Below are 19,753 nucleotides of genomic sequence, written 5' to 3'. Positions count from 1 at the left end.
CTCTACCTTCCCTCCAACTGATTTCCAACCAAGGGCTCACTGGCTTGCCTCCTGTTTTCTGAAGTCTCAGGAACACAAAACACTTTCTGCAATTCTGCTGATGCTGCTGGGCTCTGCCTTCTGTGAGTCCTACCCTTGCCTGAGGTGCCCTCTTAATGTTTTGGGCCTCAGAAGTGGATTCTGCAGATGGTTCTACAAAACTGACACATTGTCACCACTGCACAGATCGGAGCTGGTGCATCACCCTTCAACATCGAGGAAGAGGCTTTTCAACGACAGGAGTTTTACAGCCTGCGCGGCCCGATAACGATGCTTGGCGCAGCTTGGTGATAATGCATTGGCTTCATCTCAGTGAAGCTCAATGACAATGCTCAAATAAATATTCTCCACTTATCTAAACCTGTGTGGAAACCTTTTGTGGTGTATTCATTGTGTTACTCTGTTACTGTGAGTTGCATAAATACGTTACACATTGGCTCTGTAGATAAACCTGGGTGCTCTGTGCCAAGCTATCAGAGGTTGAGCACAGGTTATCTTTTAGTGTGTATCTAGATTACCCTGACTAGAGTGGTGGTTCCTGCCTGGCCTGGGTGCATATTACAGTCAACCATGAATCATATTTCTAACACTTACCACATGGGTTCTTTGTGCAAAGGCATCCTCAGTAAAACTGAAGAAACTTCAAGCTTCTCAAAGTAAGCTGATAGAGAGCTGTAATCCTAACTGGAAAACTAACTCTCAACAGATGCAGATTCTCTTTTCAGTCAGCCACAGCCTTACATCCTATGAGTACATCACAGAGGGCCTCAGCTGCAGCTAGCACAAGAACATTCGCAAAGTAAAAAAATGCAATCACACCTACTTCAACTTAGAAGAAAACAGAAATTCCTGATTAAATGTTCTGTCATAATCAGAACACTTGATCCATTGAACTAATCCCACGCCAGAAAGAAAATAGCGTTTTTTACTGTTACTGTTAATTGGCACTTTTGCAGTTTGACGCTAAGCGCGAATATCTCCAAAAGCTAACACCTGCCCCTGAGCAGTTCTTAGCCATGTTATCCAATGGTAGGTGGATAACATGGCTAAGAGAATTAGCTCGGTAATGCATGAATATCGCTGACTTTTCAGCGATATTCATGCATTTCGGCCGATTTTTATCGCTTAGGAGATATACCTTGATAATAGCAAGGTTCCTAAGCGATAAAAATCGCTGCAGCTCGGTGATAAAAATATCGCCGCTAAACCAACATAGCGATAATTATCGCTAGTTGTTGGTAATACGCCCCCATTGTTTTATCCAAATAAAGGAGCTCTGTGACTTGGAAACCCTGAGTAATAATAATAATAATAATAATAAAAACATTTATTAAGCGCCTGAATACACTAGGACAGTGCGTCTCCGCGCTAGGATGCGTTCCAATACAGAAAGATCAAGAGCAGACCATGGAGATGAGGGGGGGGCAGAAGAAAGGAAACCCTAAGTTAAAACTAATCTTCTGGAAATAGATGGGTCTTCAGTTTCTGCCGGAACCTGGTTCCAGACGGCTCCATCCGCAATTCAACAGGAAGGCCATTCCATTGTTTGCTGGCCAGGAATCTAAAAGATCGCCCTCCCATCCGTACTTTATGTATGCGAGGTATCGCAAACTGCATACTGCCCATGGATCTCAGGAGTCGCCTAGGACTATAGATAGATAACAAATTGTGAAGATAGACCGGATCCCTGCCATGTGCAATACGATGACTAAAGCACATGGTCTTAAACCTAATGCGTTCCCTCATGGGGAGCCAGTGCAAGCGCGGAAGCGCACGTTAACCTGACGACCTCCTCGGCAGCTTCAGCACCAGCCTGGCCACCGCATTTTGGACACATTGTAACTGGGTCAGTCCCCTTTTACTGAGGCCACAGAGCAGGACATTCCCATAATCAAGATGGGACGTAACCAATGCGTGGACCAGAGTTTTCCTGTCTTTCATAGGTAGGAGATCCAAGATCTTCTGCAGGACCTTCAGAATGCCGTAGCATCTCCCCGCATCTTATCCAATGTGTTGGGAGTATGTGAGCTTGGAATCCAAGAGAACACCCAAGTTCTTCACGGTGTCAGAGGGGATAGGTGTAAGACCCAGGTCGGTGGGCCACCAAGCTGATGACCAGATTGAAGGTGAGGAGCCAATCACAAGCAATTCCGTCTTATTGCCGTTAAGGCGAAGACAGTTGCACTTCATCCAGTTTGCCAGTGTCACAAGGCACTCCATGAAATTACCAGCCGTCTAAACTGGGTTATGAGATAGAGTGACCACCAGTTGCGTATCATCCGCATATGATACAATATCCACCCCATACGATTCCACCATCCTGGCCAGGGGTTCCATGTAAAGATTAAACAATACAGGACTTAAAATGGAACCCTGCGGGACCCCTTGATTTAAAATTCGAGGTGTGGATTTGAAGGGGGGACAGTGTATTTGAAATTGTCTGTCCGCCAGGAAGGAGGTCATCCATTCAAGTGCCGGGCCGGCAACTCCCATTTCACTCAGACGGGCTAGCAATCTAGGGTGCGACACGGTGTCAAATGCCGCACTTAAGTCCAGCAATATCAAGGCGGCCGTCTGTCCTTCGTCCACTTTCTGACGGAGCAGTTCTGTGGAAAAAAGAAGGGCAGTTTTCATCGAATTCCTCGCCCTAAAGCCAGATTGGGAGGGATGAAGAAGCTGGATATCTTCCACATATTTAACCAACTGATTGGTAACCAGTTTTTCCACCACTTTGGCACAGAATGGCAAAAGAGAAATGGGCCTAAGATTGTCCAAGTTAGAGATACTCAAGGTGGCCTTCTTTTTAATTGGAACAACCTGTGCGAGTTTCCATTCCGCCGGCACTAATCTTTCTTGGAAGGAAAGAAGAGCCAGATTGCCTATATAACTTGATAAGAGGTGGGCATGATTCCTAAGGATCCTAGGCAGCACCACATCCAAAGGGGAGCCAGATTGAATGCTCATGATTAACTTTATCAGTTCCTCCCTCGGAGGGACCGTGAATTCGTTAAGGCATGCGCTAGTATACGGTCCTGTGCCAGTATCTCTAGCCAATGATTCTTCATGTGTTCCCTGCTGAAAAGACACATAAATCCTCTCCACCTTGTGTACAAAATGATCAGCAATAGATTTGCATATTTCAGTGGAGAGATGGTCTTTGGTCTCCGTCCTGGTGAGAGCCGTGAGCTCCTGATAGATAGAAAAGAGCTCCTTTGAGGAGTTTTCAGCAGATTCAATCCTTTCTTTGAAGAATAATCCTTTTGCCTTAATGATACGCCTATGGTACTCCTTCAGGCTGCTCATGTATAGCTCTTTCAGGCCAACGTCGTAGTCTTTACGTCACAGACGTTCAAGTCTTTTACATCTGGCTTTAGCTGCACACAGTTCCTCGTTGTACCAGGGGGCAGACTTCGTCCTGCGAGTTGGGGCTTTATGGGTCCATGGGGCAACCTTATCTAACGCTTTAGATACCAAATCCTCATACTCCGTCCATGCTTCCTTAAAAGTTTTACTAAGGGGTGGTTTCCCTAGCATAAGCATGGATTCAAATGTCTCCTGACTAAAATTGTTCCATTTCCTACGTTTGCATACAGTAGGCGGCTTAGGTCTATCCCCTTTAGCTCTGCCTGTTATATTGAATGGGATAAGATAATGGTCAGACCACGGAACTCTGATGGGAGAGAGCACCCTGATACCGTCCCAGTTAGAGAATATGGGGTCCAAGAGATGACCCGCCTGATGCGTAGGCATCTCATCCAAGAGAGAGAGCATCAGGGATTTTGTAGTGAATGAAATGATGAATGGTCAAATAGTTTCTTGAAGCTCTTTATTTCAAGTAAGATGAACAGGAGGAAACCCCACCAGGAACAGGATGGTCACTGCTCAGCCCTCTCTCATCAACTGTCATTCCACATCCACACCAGGCACACTAACATTCTATTCACTCTGTCATCCAGCATTCAACATTCCACACAGACATCACATACATACTGGCTGATCAGCAGGCAAGGAGATAACACAAGGCACAACATATCCCCTTTTCTTCAATGGAAATAAAACACAATAATATAATACATAGCAATATGAAAGGAAGCAAAAGATAAAACTTGCAATATATATGTATTTACAAAATAAGACCAGAATAACAAAGATAAGAGAAAGGAAGACTGAGTAAAGGATAAGCAGCAAGGAAAGAACAGCAAAGAAAGAGTGCAAAAGAGAAACTGAGAAAATAGACTAAGCAAATATAGCTAAACACAACCTAAGCAAATATAGCTAAACACATCCCCTTCCCTTGGGAACATTAAAATTGTAAAATGCAATAATACCAATGTATGTATAGAATAACCACTCCAAAGAAGGCACAGCACAGTAAAAGTGAGTACGGATAAAGAAAAGGTAAGGCTGATGCTAAGTACAAAGATTACGTAGGGTAAAAACAGTGGAAAGGGCGCGCGCACACCCCGCACTGAATATGTATAGAGACCAGCTCTGAACAACCCTACGAAAAATAACCTTTAAACTTAAAGTACCAGCAATCACAAGAAGCACCAATCATGAAGCTAAATTTGCACCACTAAATTCGTACCATGTAAATAACAACAATTAATTAAATCATAAAGGCAATACAGACTTACTACTGTATAAAGCATTGAAAGTAATACAGACTTACTGGAATTGCTGTACCAAGCATTGAAAGTAATACAGACTTGAAATACTGTATGAAGCATTAAACGTAATACGGGCTTATTTGAATTACTGTATGAAGCATAAACGTAATACAGACTTATTTGAATAGCTGTATAAATCATCAAAACAAAACAGACTTAATTAAATATCTGTAGAAATAATCATAAATGTAGAACAGCAGACTTACTAGATTGCTGTATGAATTACATTAAATACAACACCTACATAAATTGCTGTATAAATTATTTAAACATCACTGCAATCTTACTAACAAAAATTGCTACATGGATAACTTCACGTAAAGCAGACCAAAAATGAAATGCTGTATAAATAATAAAACATTTCAGCCTTAGTTATATAACTGTATCAGTCGCTAAAACTTTACAGTCTTATTTAAATTGCTGAAATTTCTAAAACATAACATATAAGTAGTTAAGAATATGAGCTCCATGTATAAATATGAGCTCTATGAAACAATAACAAGTAGAGTACCAACTAAATCCAGAAGATGGCAGTAAGACCGTAACTAAAGTATACCAAAACTAATCAGATAGCACGAAGAACATACGTTTCCACCCAAGTCATAGAACAAACTATTTCTCTGTAATCATTGTTCCATTAACAAGGATAATTTTGTCTCGTCTGTGCTTTCTGCGACACCTCAAGACCCGACAGGCCCACGTTCAAAAGAAATCGCTGTGCTCAGCGTGACAGAAACCGGCAATATTTGAGACTTCTTATAGTAACGTTTACGCTTCTCTCACCATGTCCCAAAAGTGTTCGTTCTCTTCATTTACCTCGCGCTGTCAGAGCAAGCTTGAAAGCGGGGAACTTGTAATGGAAGCGTGAAGACGTGCTGACATGTGAAATTCCAGCAGAGCGTCAGAAGAACGCGCTTTACAGGATGGGTGGCGTAGCATTGTTTCCTGTTACCATGGAGACGAACATCAAGATGGCTGGCAAAGATCATCATGACGTTACACGCACCCCTCACGACCAGACGCAGGCAAAGATTCTCATACGTCATCATAACGAGGATGGCTTCACCGTGGAAGGAGCTCTCCGTGTACAAAGATCAAGGCAGTTGGCAGTTGGAAAGTAAGATCGCTCATCTAATGTTACCAAATTAACTTCAGTCTTCCAGACGATTGAATTTTTAAATGGAAATCACCCGTTTTTTAAATAGAAATGACTCGTTTTTCCTCTTTGCAGGAAACTGTATTTTGGACACTTTTTAATATTTCTTCCACTCAAACTTCTTCACATCTGAATTTATTAATGAAAACCACTCGTTTTTCCCCTCTTCTTGGTAACAAGAAAGCGAGTGTCATAACAGTACTAAGTTTACTCGTTAGGCAGTCTTCTAAACAGTACTTTTAATTTAAAGGTCAGACAATTCTCAGTGGGTTTGTGACCTTGAGCTAGATCTGGCACTTATAAGAGTTTTAGGGCGACCGATTTCGGGGTCACTGGTGGGGTTTCAGAGTGCCAGGTAGCATAAAAAAGTTTAGAAATGTAAAAGTCCTTTACCTTAATTGAATTGTTCTCCTTAGATTTGTATTGCTAGAAGGTACCTTAAATCGCTTGTAAATAGTATGTTGCACGCTGTCAGTTCTTCAAACGTCGCCAAAATGTAGTGAATGAAATGATGAATGGTCAAATAGTTTCTTGAAGCTCTTTATTTCAAGTAAGATGAACAGGAGGAAACCCCACCAGGAACAGGATGGTCACTGCTCAGCCCTCTCTCATCAACTGTCATTCCACATCCACACCAGGCACACTAACATTCTATTCACTCTGTCATCCAGCATTCAACATTCCACACAGACATCACATACATACTGGCTGAGCAGCAGGCAAGGAGATAACACAAGGCACAACAGATTTCAAGGAGGATATCATCGATTGTGCCTCTACGCATTTTGCATCCTCAAAATGGAGATTAAGATCACCTAGTAAGATGAATTTATTGTAGCGTAGGGCTGGCTGAGTCACTGATTCCAAGAGGCTGTCAGCGAACAATGAAGGACCCCCAGGAGGGCGATAAATGAGATATCCCATGATGGTGCATTCAGGGGAGAGTTTAATGGGAAAAAAAGACCAGCTTCACAGTTTACTAATTTTTATTACCTCCAATGAGCACTCGAACCTAGCCTTATGTACCATTGCGATACCTCCCCCTCTTTGGACTCCTCTATCAATTCTCAGTAAACTATATTCTGGTGGAAGGGCCTCCAAGATCTCGGGTGATGATGATTCATCTAACCACGTTTCAGTTAAAAACATCAAATCTACCTGATAATCAGTAAGGACCTCATAGATGTCTAAGCTATGTTTTTTAAATGAACGACAATTGATTAAAAACCCATTTAATTGGTCTCCAGTTTCACTAATTGTCGGGACCGGGGCAAAATTAAGATGACACACCATACACTTCAGCGCCCCATTTCCCGGAACAATACAGTGTTTACAGGCGGCCTTGACAGGGGTGCGGAAACTAAACAGTTGCTCACCCGTATACATTAAGTTTTTAGCTGTTTCCCTCGTGATAGAGGCAGGACTCCTAGCCCCTGGCCGCGTTCGGTCGCGGACGGGCGCAGACGGGGTTGCCTTGTGTGCGCCTTTGGCGCGCACTCGGCGCGCCCGCTGCGTGCGTCTGCTGCGCGGTCGCGGCCCTGATGTCATAATATAGGGGGCAGGAGGGAGAAAACTAGAGTGCTAACACGAGCGCAGCGTAGGCAGGAAGCGGAGCATTCCTCGCCCTCCGCACAAACGCGGCGGACCGGGGCGGGATCAAGAAGAAAGGCACAGGTAGGTAAAAACAGTTTAAACATTGAAAAGCAATTTGTAGGAGTTCTCAAAACATTCTAGCAGCAATTGGTTTATAAAACGATGTGACAATTAAAAAATGCGGGTCCGTTCACCACATGAGCCTCCCCTTCGCCCCCCACGCCGTGGTTGTTGTAGAAAATCGCGTTAGACTCTCTGTCCCTGCCACTGACAGAGTGCACATCCACCGCAAGGGCACTCGCGTTCCTCCCTATAACAACTCCGCCCAGCAAAAACTAGAGCGCTAACCCGAGCGCAGCCTAGGCAGGAAGTAGAGTATTCCTCGCCCTCCGCACAAACGCCCACAATGGACGCGGCGGATCGGGGCAGGATCAAGAAGAAAGCCACAGGTAGATAAAAACTCTTTAAACAGTGAAAAGCAATTTGTAGGAGTTCTCAAAACATTCTAGCAGCAATTGTTTTATAGAAGGATGTGACAGTTAATTAAAAAATGCGGGTCCGTTCACCGCATGAGCCTCCCCTTCGCCCCCCACGCCGTGGTTGTTGTAGAAAATCGCGTTAGACTCTCTGTCCCTGCCACTGACAGAGTACTTTTCTATCTTTGTATACATTTTGTTGTGCCTTAATATTTAACAATAACAATAAAACAAACTAAAATAAATCAAATATCAAAAGCAGTCAACCAAAATTTACTTTGTACATATATTCATGCAGAGAATATCAGAATAAATGCATCTAATAAATAAACTAATTAAGCTGCTTCCATTCACAAACGATTCAAAATGTTTACCGTGTATTCTTGCCTGTCATAGGGAACGTATTTGACTGACTCATGCTTTTCCTTAATGGTGGCACGATGATGCTCTCTTCAGGTTCGGGAGGAAGAGGCTGATATTTCTTTAGAAGAGTCTTTGTTGGCCTGGTGATACAAATTCATAACACTGAGTAGGAAAATCTGAGGCGCTATCATTGTGTTTTTCATTTTTAACAAGGGTTGATTTTGTTTTCTTTATTTTTCAGAATTCTCGCTTCTATGAGGAGCTACACAAACCTCTCCCTACAAGTTTTACTTCATGCAACCCTCAAATAATGCTTTGTCTTCAGGTATACAAACCAGTGAAATATATGTCTGACACCTATTGTAAAATAATTTATCTGAAGGAGCACAGCTACTTTCTGAAAAGTGGGGGCTACAAGAGGTTGAACTGAAATGATGGTTTAGGAATTTTCAAATTTCTAATGGAGGATACACAATATCGAGACAGAGGAAACGCAATTCACAGAATAAGGGACATTTTTTTTATCTGTGCTTCACATACGTGGATTTGCATATAAGAATCAAAATTAAAGACCCACGACTACCCTGATGTGACCTAATGCCAATACGATGCAATACTGCTCCTATTTTCTTCTGCATATTTCCACTACTACACAGAGCACCTCCAAGTAATAGGGCCTTCACATTCTCCAATAGACACCATTTCCGACATATTTCTAAAATCTCCTAACAACAAGTGATGCTTCTTTGTACACCACAACCTACAGACAATCTAAAGCCAATGGGAACAAACTTGGAAGAATGTAATACTCACCTGTCTTCAATATTAAATCGAAAACAAATCACCTTGTTCAGTAAATTGCATGAGTGGATGAATGAAACATTCAATAGCATGACCCCTCCAAATGTATACACACCCAAATATGAAATAGAAGATGTCTTGGATGGACGATGGATAAAGAAGATAAAAACATAACTGTTTGCTAGTCAGCACCAGTGGCCCAAAGTAAAAGCTCCACTAGTCAAACTATGTGCCCAAAGCCTCAGTAAGATTTTAAAACCTAATATAGGGGCAGGAGCTACTCCAGCAAACAAGATGGCCGCGTAAGCTCCCGGCTCCGCCGACCTCCGACTCCTGCCAGAAGATCCTGGTATTTATCCTGTTTTTGCGCCCTGCCTCCGTCCGTATGAACCGGACTGGAGCTTAACAGTACGATCCCGAGATTTCTACCAGTTTGGTAGACAAAGATACGTCCAGTGGCAGTTTGCGGCCTAGACCAGCCTGGAAGCCGGGGTCTCGAGTACTGGCCCAGCCGGGTTTCAGTTGAACAACATCGGCTGTAGTTGTGTGACAAGGTCCGGTCTACCGAGGTGGGAACATTTCTTGGACCGAAGTTGACGATGATTGGCTGAATTGGTGAATAGCGAAGGAGGGGTGACGATGCGCAATTGGAGCGGTGGACGGGAGTTCCTGGCCCGGTGGCCCGGTTAGGGCCCCGCCGGTGTTCGCTGGGTTGGGATCTCCGCCTGCGGTGGCTGAGTTTGGATTGTTATTGTACCCAACGATAAGTCCCCCTCTGAAGTCGTCCATTCCGCATCCATCTATTGTCCCCGGGGAGACAATAGTTCTCTGGGGACACGAATATATCAGAAACTGAGAGAGATGTTGTGGAGCGGACTGAGAGTGACCCGTCACTACGATCTTTGTTGGTAGCCATAAGGTCACTTCATGTTTGCGTTGAAGCCCACATCCATAAAATGATAGTGTCTTAGTCTGGAACTGGGCAGATGGGACCGGAACCCGATCCACTGCAAGAAACGAAACGACTCGAGATACCCAAGATGGCCACTTCGATGGAGAAAGCAGACCCTGTACTATGGGAGGCGTTGCAGCCTCTGACCAGTGTTTTGGGTGCTGAGAGCAAGCCTGATGCCGCAATTGGATTGTCAGGCCTACGATCATTGCCGACTATGGTAGGACTACTTGATGCTCCCTTTCCGGAGACTTTTTATGGGAACTGTTGTTGGTTTGAAACTGCATCACTCCCCTATTCATCGGCACCGCTAAGATGGCGGACGGAACAACCTTGGGAATCCATGACGATGTGGGGAGTCTTTGAACTTAGCAGAGTTCTCAACACTTTCATCTCTCTGCTTCATCTCGGTTTGAACTTTGCTACAGCTTTTTCGTGCACTTACTATCCTGCGGAAGCGACAGTTTGTCTGGAAGGGGCTCACATGTTCGATCGGAAGGGTCAAGGATGAGACTGTGTGATTGAGTTTGCCATCGGGTATTACTGGACACGGGGTTTGCAACCATGATACGTTCGGGAGGTTGGGCGGTGTTTGGAGTTTTCCCGGTTGTGCTACGAATTTGCTTAATAGATTTCGAGACCTTAGTGTGGGGATTCTTGGCTTTGGCGGGGGGAGCGGAGACCGGGGGCATGTATGAAGATGCCCTCCTTCATTTTCTACTTTTAGTATTTAGTTAGTAGGGGCGACAGGCACACTGCTAGTTGGGGTTAGGCGATAGCCATATGCAGGGGTGCAGGGTGGGGAGATGGGTTTATTGTTTTGTCTTCTTTTTTGTTTTTATGGTTTCTTTTTTCTTCACACTCACTTTACTTTCCTTTTGTAAGTATAGTTGGTGGAACATCCTGACTTTGTTGGTATTCCAGTGTCTGGTGCTCATGCTTCTTCTATTATCCTGATTTTATGGGTGGACAGACTCTGAGAGCTTGCGCTTAATGTGAATCGTATATTGTACTGTGGCACATCCTGTTTCTCATACATTGGCGTAGACGTCTCAACCATTTCTTCACTGCTTAGTATCAATTCTGTATCTACATCTGTTCGCCTTATTATTATGTCTGAATGTATGGCACCTGATATGTCTATTACTTTCTTTGTTTTGAAACTAATAAAAAGATTTACAAAAAAAAAAACTAATATAAAAAAAAGAGTTCATTATTCAATGGTATTTTAGATGCACAGTGCTGCACAAGATACATGCACTAAATACCATCGGAATTCAACAATCCTGAATTCACCACTTTCACACATAAGACTAAAATGAAATTAAATGGCAAATCATTTCAACAACAAAACGTATACACTAGAACTCGACCTATCAAACAAAATAGGCATCTGTCTATCCCAATAAAAGCACCTAGTGGAATCACCTTAAAGACACTAAGTGGCAAATGTACAACGAGTTAATGCCGCCGTAGCTTCAGTTTTCTGATGTTACGGCAGCTTTTTTTTAATTGCCGTATGTACAAGTTGCTGCAAACCGTGGTTAGCGGCAACATTCTGGTGATAGCGTCTGTTTTTCTGTTTGCCACTTCTGTTAGCAATTGCTAACGAAAATGAGATGCAAGGTAGGCGATCCTGTGTAAAAAACGCTGCTAACCCCAGTTTGCGATATGTACAATGATCTCCGGCGAAATGAAAAAAAAAACAGCCGATAAGGTCAGTTAGCAGCTGGTTTCTAAGGCCAGAAAAAAGGTGGTCTTAAAAATGGAGATAGCAAAACAGGATATAAGCGGGAGTCACCCAGAACCACATTTGACAACCCACTGATGCCATGGAGGTACTGCCCATGCAGCTTGGAGCACCAAGTAGACCACAACAACCACCGCCACCGCCTCCACCCTGAGGACCACCTCGGAGGCAGCGTCAAAGAAGACAGTGGGTCTATTGTCAAAGCCTCACCCTGATAGACCTAACACCAGAGGATGTGACAGCCCACTACAAGCTGAAAAGGTCCTCCATCCTCCACATATTGAACCACATAGCCTCCAGGCTGCAAGCACCAACACAATGTTGCAACATGTTATGTTATGTTATGTTATGTTAAAATCGGTTTTATATAGCGCTCAGCTACTCCGAGGAGTGTCCCGGCGCTTCAAGAAACCCTCCGCAGACAAAGCTTCTGGCAGTGCTGCACATGTTGGCCTCAGGTAGCTTCCAACCAACAACTGACAGATTTGGCAGAGTCTCCCAGGCATCCTTTTCAAGGTTCCTCCCAAATGTTTTGGATGCCGTCATCCACCTGACGCCACAACACCTACGCTTCCCCAACACTGCTCAAGAACAGCTTGACACCAAACAAGGCTTCTATGCCATTGCTGGCTTTCCCCATGTGTTGGGGGAAATTGACTGTACCCATGTCCTACTTGTGCCTCCTGCGGACACTGCACAGATTTACTGGAACAGGAAGCACACACACTTCATGAACGTGCAGTCAATCGTGGTCCAATGTGGCTTGTTCACAAATGTCGTAGCAAAGTTTCCAGGGAGTGTGCGTGACTCCTACATTTTCCAGTAGTCCATCATAAACCAGCAGTTCGAGAATGGCACATAAGGAAATAGAATGATAGAATAAACTGAACACACCAGACACATCAAGTCCACAATCATGTAGCACAAAAATATGAGATTGCACATGTAGCAAATGTCAAACATCATGCCTTGAAATATGTCCACCCACCATACACTAGAATCCAAGGAACTGTGGTTCTTGGGGGAACCTTGTAGACAAACTTCCATCCAAAGTCCTGCCCCTCTGTCACACAGTTGCAAATGCTGTGAGAGGTTGGAACCAAGAAGGTGTGATGGTGGGTCAGGACCTATGAGGAAAGTGTGAACACAAGCCTAAGTATGGTGGCGGTTTCCTGCATAGTCACGAGCTTGTGGAGCAGAGACTGTCCAATGCTTGCGCACAGGGTGCATCTGCATCCCAGTCTGATGAATTAGTGCATTGACGACTGTATTCTTGGATTTTGGGGGGGTCTATTTAAAGCTCTTATAGAGGATGTGGAGGGTGTTGAAGTAGCTGGATGTGATGGTGGTGACCTGTAAGCATGGGCGGAAAATCCGTTCCGCTTGCGAATTTTGCGGATTTTCGGTAAATTCGCAATCCGCGAACGCTCGCGAATTTACCGAAAATCCGCAAATTCGCACGCAGCTGATTTTTTTTTCTTGGTGATACAGTTTTGCGGCGTGTGGTGTAAGTTCGCAATTGTGAACATGTAGGTGCGGCGGGCAGCAACAATCTTGCACTCGCGAAATTACAAAAATTCAATTCTGCACAAGAAATCCACTAGCAAGCAGCATAGACCTTCTGAAAATGATGATTTTTATCAGAATAACTCCTCAGGTTGACATATGCCTGCACTTTTTTGGATTTGAGGCCTTTTGACTTTCTTTGGATCACTTTTGGATTAGAAATCAACTTTCACAAGTAAGCTTGTTTGGGGCATTACAGTTGCTGTAATGCTGTTCTGCAGAAAAACGAGTTTTGCAAAAGTGAAAGCATTCAGCAGGTTCAAAAGTTCAAACTCATCATTAGTAACCATTCCCTGTAGTGCTCCCTGACTGGGGCCCCTCCAGAGTTCAGTTGCTAGTTGCAACAATTGTATGACCCTGCTCTGACCCTCACAGCAGGCTCATAGAATAGCTACAAGTAGGCCACAAAGGTCCTGGGAAAAAAATTGCGCTGCAACAGACAGCAAATTACAGATAAGGAAGCAGGTGCCAGACTGGAATTTTAAAACAGTGACACATTAATAAATCAACCCCAAATTAATTCATGTCAGTTGAAGCAGGGCAGGTGTGCTTGCTTTTTCCCCCCATAATCTACAGTGATGATGAACCAGAGGGTGGCATTGATGTACCAGAGGGTGGCATGGGTGAAACAGAGGGTGGCAGGGGTGAAACAGAGGGTGCTGGGAACCTGTGATGATGAACCAGACGTAGAAACAACATAATCGCGACCGCTGCGAGCCGACATGTAAGTTCGCAATTGCGAACTGGTAAAAAACCCTCGCGAACTGGCAGAAATCCTTGCGAACACACAAAAAAAAAAATCCGCAAATTTGCGAGAATTCGTGGATTTTGCGGATTGCGAGTTCGCAAATTTGCAAAATTCGCGAACGCCAGATTCGCAAAATTTGCTCATGCTTAGTGACCTGTTGGTACATGGAGAGAGAGGATTTGAGTACGAGGCCGAAAGGTCTATGGCGTGGTCTGTGTGTGTTGTGGGACTGCTGTGGGTGGTGTCACTAGGTGCTGTTACATTGCACTGGGGTGTTTCCAAGGATGAAAAACTCATGTCCTCTCAGCGTTGACTCTCATGCAAATGTTGCTCATCCAGTCTGCAACTACATGCATTCCTTCCTGGAAGTTCAGTCTGGTGGTGGTGGGCTCCTTGGTGAGGGAGAGGATGAGCCGGGTGTCCTTGGCGTAGTATACTATGCTGAGTCAGTGCTGTTGGACGATTGTGGCGAGTGGGGCCATGTGGATGTTGAAGAGTGTTGGGCTGAGCAATTATCCCTTGGACACTCCGCATGTGAATATTTGTGGGTTCAGAGTGGCAGGGTGGCAGTCTGGTCCCTTAGCTTCTGCTGGTGATGAATGATCGGATACGGTCAAGGGTTGTTCCTTGTATGCCTGCCTGATGTTGTCTGCCCGCAAATGTGCGGTAGGAGACAGTATGGAATGCTGATGACAAGTCAAGTAGAATCATGGCTATGTAGTGGCCTTGCTCGTGGAGGGTTTGGATGTTGTTTGTGGCAGAAAGTAGGGCGGTCTCGGTGCTGTGGTTGCTTTGAAATCCAGATAGAGACGTGTCCAGGATAGCGTTGTCCGTGGCTTATCTGTTGGTCTTGGTGAATTCATGGATGACGTTGAAGAGGTCTTTGGAGTTGGTGGAGTATGCAACTATTATGTTGTGGATGAGGCTCCTTTCAGTGCTGTGCATGCGTTGGTGGTATTTGGACATGGTGTTCTTGTATGTCTAGAAGTTAATTTGGGTTTTGCAGTTTCTCCTGATTTTCTCCAGGGGTCTGCAGGTGTGTCTGGAATATTTGAGTTTGGTGGTGAAATATGCAGATTTGTTGCTGCACTGTCTGTTGGAGTTGCGTGGCGGGGTGAGTTTGTCTACGCATTTGGAGATCCATGTGCGGGATTCCCTAGCAGCGCGTTTGGTGTCTGCTGCAGGGTTGGGAGAGTTGCAGTTGAAGGTTAATTACATCTACTCTCATCTGGTGACTCAGGTCCAGTTCCTTTGCTTGGCACAAGGTGCGGGTTTGGTCGGCTTGGTTTTGTTGCCAAGGAAGTGTATGTCAGTCCATGGGTGCTGTATGGTGTGGCTGACTGCTTCCTCCTTCAAAGAAGGGGTCGAGGGTGTGTCCTGCCTTGTGGGTTGGTGTGGGTAAGAGTTGTGTCATACACATGTTGGCGAGCTCTTCATCCAGAGGGTAGTGGAGTTGGTGTCTTTGGGGGTGTTGAAGTGAAAGTCCAGGTCTCCGATGAGTAGGTAGTCCATGGAGGTGATGGCCTGGGGTGCGAAGAGGTCATTGATGATGTTGGCAAAGCAGTCCATATGTCCTGGGGGTCTGCAGGCAAGGGTGCCGCAGAGTGTGGGGTCGGGGCTGGACTGGACCTGAAAGAGCATGTCTTCTGTGGTGGCAAATGCATTGCTGGAGCTGGAGAGGCAGAGTGACTTTTTCATGCACAATGATGAGGACTCCTGCCGGGTGTTGGGGCAGTCCTCCCTCGGATCTTGTCTCCGTCTGGGATTGTGAGGGCGATGTCAGGGGCAGAGGATTTGGTGATCCAGCTGTCCTTGAAGAAGGTGATGTTGGGTGATAGTGTGTCCCAGAGGTACCAGATGTCCACGGTGTGTGCATGGTGCTGAGGATGCATCTTAGTGCATTGGCGGTGTTGGCGGCCCTGGCGGTGGTGAAGGCTATGTGGCAGTGGAGGCAGGATAACTGGCGATGGGTGGTGTTCATTGTGGCCTGTTGTCAGTTGTACTTCCTTCTGGGGTTGAGTGCGACGATGGCGGATGAGTCATAGAGGTAAACGTAATGAGATCCAGGATCCCTGGTGCTGGTTGTGTCTGGGTCACGGACGGACGCAGACGTGCTTGCTTTTTGTGGGCCTTCGTTGCACCAGTGGTGCTAATGTTCAGCCACCGCCATTACATAGAGTAGGGGGGGAAGGACGAGCAGCTGGGAAGCAATGTAATTTGCATTGATGTTGGACAAATGTCAGAAGCTACACATTACAAAGTGAATTTACCTAAGTAGCACAAATCACAAACACAAAAATAGAAACTCTGCAAGCACAGCATGCACATATACTAATGGACACATTTCTCCATTTCATGTTATAGGTGATCAAGGATATGCACTTGATTTTAGGGTGTGTTTTGGGGTCAATCAATCAATCAATCAATCAGTGAATTTTTAAAGTGCGCTACTTACCCGTGTGGGTCTCAGGGTGCTGAGGGCGGTGGGGTGCGGCTACTGCTCGAAGAGCGAGGTCTTGAGTAGCCTTCTGAAGGTGAGCAGGTCCTGTGTCTGCTGTAGATGTGTGGGGAGTGTGTTCCAGGTTTTTGCAGCAATGAGGGAGAAGGATCTGCCGCCGGAGGTCATTCGTTGGATGCGCGGGACGGCGGTCAGGGCGAGGCTGGCAGAGCGGAGCTGGCTGGCGGGGGTGTAGAAGTTGAATCTGTCGTTCAAGTATGCTGGTCCGGTGTTGGAGTGCTTTGTGTGCGTGGGTGAGGAGTTTGAAGGTGATCCTCTTCTTGATGGGGAGCCCGTGCAGGTCTCTGAGGTGGTGGGAGATGTGGCTGTGGCAGGGGACGTTGAGGATCAGTTGGGCTGAGGTGTTCTGAATGAATTGTAGTCGTCCAGGTGTTTGGCCGTGATTCCTGCGTAGAGTGCGATTCCGTAGTCTAGCCTGCTGCTGACGAGGGCTTGGGTCACTGTTCTTCTTGTTTCGGTCGGGATCCACTTGTAGATCCTGCGAAGCATGCGGAGGGTGTTGTAGCAGGAGGATGAGATGGCGTTGACCTGCTTCGACATGGAGAGGGAGGAGTCGAGGATGAATCCTAGGTTGCGTGCGTGGTTCGTGGGTGCTGCTCCCAGTGCAGTAGGCCATCAGGAGTCGTCCCAAGCAGTGGGGGTGGAATCTAGGAGGAGTACATCCGTCTTGTCTGAGTTTAGTTTCAGACGGCTGTTCCTCATCCAATCGGCCATGGCCTTCATTCCCTTGTGGAGGTTGGATTTGGCGGTGTGCTTTTCAATCTAAAACAATTAAACTCTTGGGTTGTTTACTGCCATTTCAAGACGGAGGGCATCCATTTGCTAAGATATCTTTTGCAGTAGAATGATTGGTTTGTCAGACTCAATCAGAAGGATGCCTATTTGATAATCCCTATTTCCCCCCTCATTGGTGTTTCCTTCAGTTTAAGTAGGCTAACTTGGTACACGTGTGCAGCCCTCCCCTTCAGTCTTTCATGCGCCTCTTGGTGTTTCACCAAACTGATGAGACCAATCGTGGGATCACTAAGACTTTGGGGAGTTTGGCTGATTATTTATCTGGACAATCTTATATTTATGGTCCAGGAATGTGAAGTGGTGCTCTAGCACTTGCAATGGACAATTCAGCTACTTCAGGACTTGGGGTTCATAATCAGTGTCCCAAATCCTGTCTGGTCCCATTTCAGGAGATGGATTTCTTGGGGTTTCGGATAGATTCTGTTCAGTTTCCTCTTTGTCTTCCCTCCCAAAACATTTCTTCAATCTAGAAGGAATTGAGACAAACTCTATCATCTTTGATAGAATCTTTGAGATCCCTGGCCAGGATTGTGAGCTTACTGGCATCCTTTGTTCTTGCCATTTTCCGAGTCCCCTCTATTATAGTGCCCTTTAGCGACTGAAGATTCAACATCCTCAAAAAGAATTGTCTTACTTGGAGATGATAGTTCTTTCCTAGAAGGTCAGACTGGAAATATCATGGTGGATTGAAAATATGGAGGAGTTGACCAGAAGAGTAATTTTTGGCACTGTTCTGGATGTGGTGACGGAATCGGATGCCAGCCTCCGGGTCTGGGAAGCGAGATGTGGTCAAACATCAACCGCGGGATTGTGGTCTCAGGACGAACTTCACTTTCACATCAATTGCCTGGAACTGTTAGCAGGGTCTTTTGCGATCAAAACACTGCCTCCTCGCTGGTCACAATACTGCATCATCCTGAGGATCAACAACGTGCCAGTGGCCTAGTATATCAATCGCCTTGGGGGAACAAGATCTTGTCCCCTGTCAGAAATTGTCAAATATTTCTGGAATTTTTATCTCCAGAACAAAATTTCAGTCATTGCAGAATACATTACAGTGAGATCGAACTTACTATCAGACTGGAACTCTCGATTCCTCAGGGACCCACTCAACCAGATGTGGGTCCTTGTTTAGTGTATCTATTTGTGTCAGGCCTGAATGCTCAACTTCTGACATTCTTCACTTGGAGATAAAATCCCTTGGTGGAGAACTGGGATACCTTTCTTCAGTCATGGCCAGGGAATCTCTATTAAGCCTTTTCACCTTTCATTAAGATCCTCAGGGTGATATCGCAAATTCGCCACCATATGATGGATGTGATTCTCATCTCCCTCCCTATGGTGAGCTCAGCCTTGGTTCCCTTTGTTGCCGGAGAGGTCTTGTCAAGCTCCGGGACCTTGTCATAGATCCCGCGGGTTCACAGCATTTTCTGGTAATCTCCAATCTGCTGGTATTGGTGGCATGGAGGGTTTCAGGAGATGCTGGCAAATGCCAGGTCTTTCAGAAAGCTCTTTCTTCTACCTCAAGCAATCTTTAGCCCCTGGAACCCACAAAAGGTATGCTTCAGCCTGGAAGAGATGGATTTGTTGTTGCGATGCACGGGGTGTGGACCCCTTGGTTGCAGATCTATCTTTAAATATTAATTTCTGAGCCCATCTTGTGGATCAGGGTCTCTCCTATAAATCAGCTGACAACTATCGATCAGCTATTTTAGCAGGTCATCAGGCTTTGTAATCCCACCCTTTGGGTCAACATCCTTTGGTCTGAAAACTGTTAAGAGGTATTCTTTTGATTCAGGTTCCTAGGTCACGAAATTCCAATTTATGGGATGTGGATTTTGTTCTCGGGTTTGTAAGGGATAGGCCAGCTAATTAAGATTTGTCCAGGAAACAATTATTAGCAAAACTCACATTGTTACTATGTCTAATTTCCCTGTAGATGTTTTTCTGATATCAGAGCCCTGGATTTAATGGGAAGAGTATTCTCTCCTATGAGAGTGGTTGTCAGACTTTCTAACCATACCAAAACTAATTCTACATGTATAACTTACCCTTCTTTTCAAGATAATAAAAAATGTGTTGTGCAATGTTTAAAAACGTATGAAGTTTGTACCAGGGAATGGCACCTATCTGCGGGCAGTCAGGTTCTTATTGCACTTCAGAAGCCTTTTCTGCCTCTCAAATCTGTCACCTTGTCTAAGTGAGTTAGGTGGTTACTTTCTGAAGCAGGAAAAGATACTTCTCAGTTTGGTACACATTCAGCTAGAGGATATATTGTCTCAAAGACCCTCTCTTTGGGATCCCATTTTGAGGATATTGTGGAAGT

The 19,753-nt window shown here is 45.1% G+C and overlaps 1 protein-coding gene across 1 annotated transcript in view; it reads right to left on the bottom strand.

The window, feature by feature from the left end:
• The window catches only part of CLNK (cytokine dependent hematopoietic cell linker), a 1,199,791-nt gene that overhangs the window by 563,560 nt on the left and 616,478 nt on the right, over positions 1-19,753 (bottom strand). Inside the window, exon 9 of the mRNA XM_086964527.1 lies at positions 8,309-8,459. Within this exon, the coding sequence (XP_086820653.1) occupies positions 8,309-8,352 (44 nt within the window). The 5' untranslated portion in view covers positions 8,353-8,459. The remainder of the gene's footprint in view (positions 1-8,308; positions 8,460-19,753) is intronic.

This window comes from Lissotriton vulgaris, chromosome 3_2, assembly GCF_964263255.1.
Source record: "Lissotriton vulgaris chromosome 3_2, aLisVul1.2, whole genome shotgun sequence".
NCBI classification, from domain to species: Eukaryota; Metazoa; Chordata; class Amphibia; order Caudata; family Salamandridae; genus Lissotriton; species Lissotriton vulgaris.
Note: the sequence above shows the minus strand (reverse complement) of the source record. Positions and strands in the feature narration are given on the sequence as shown.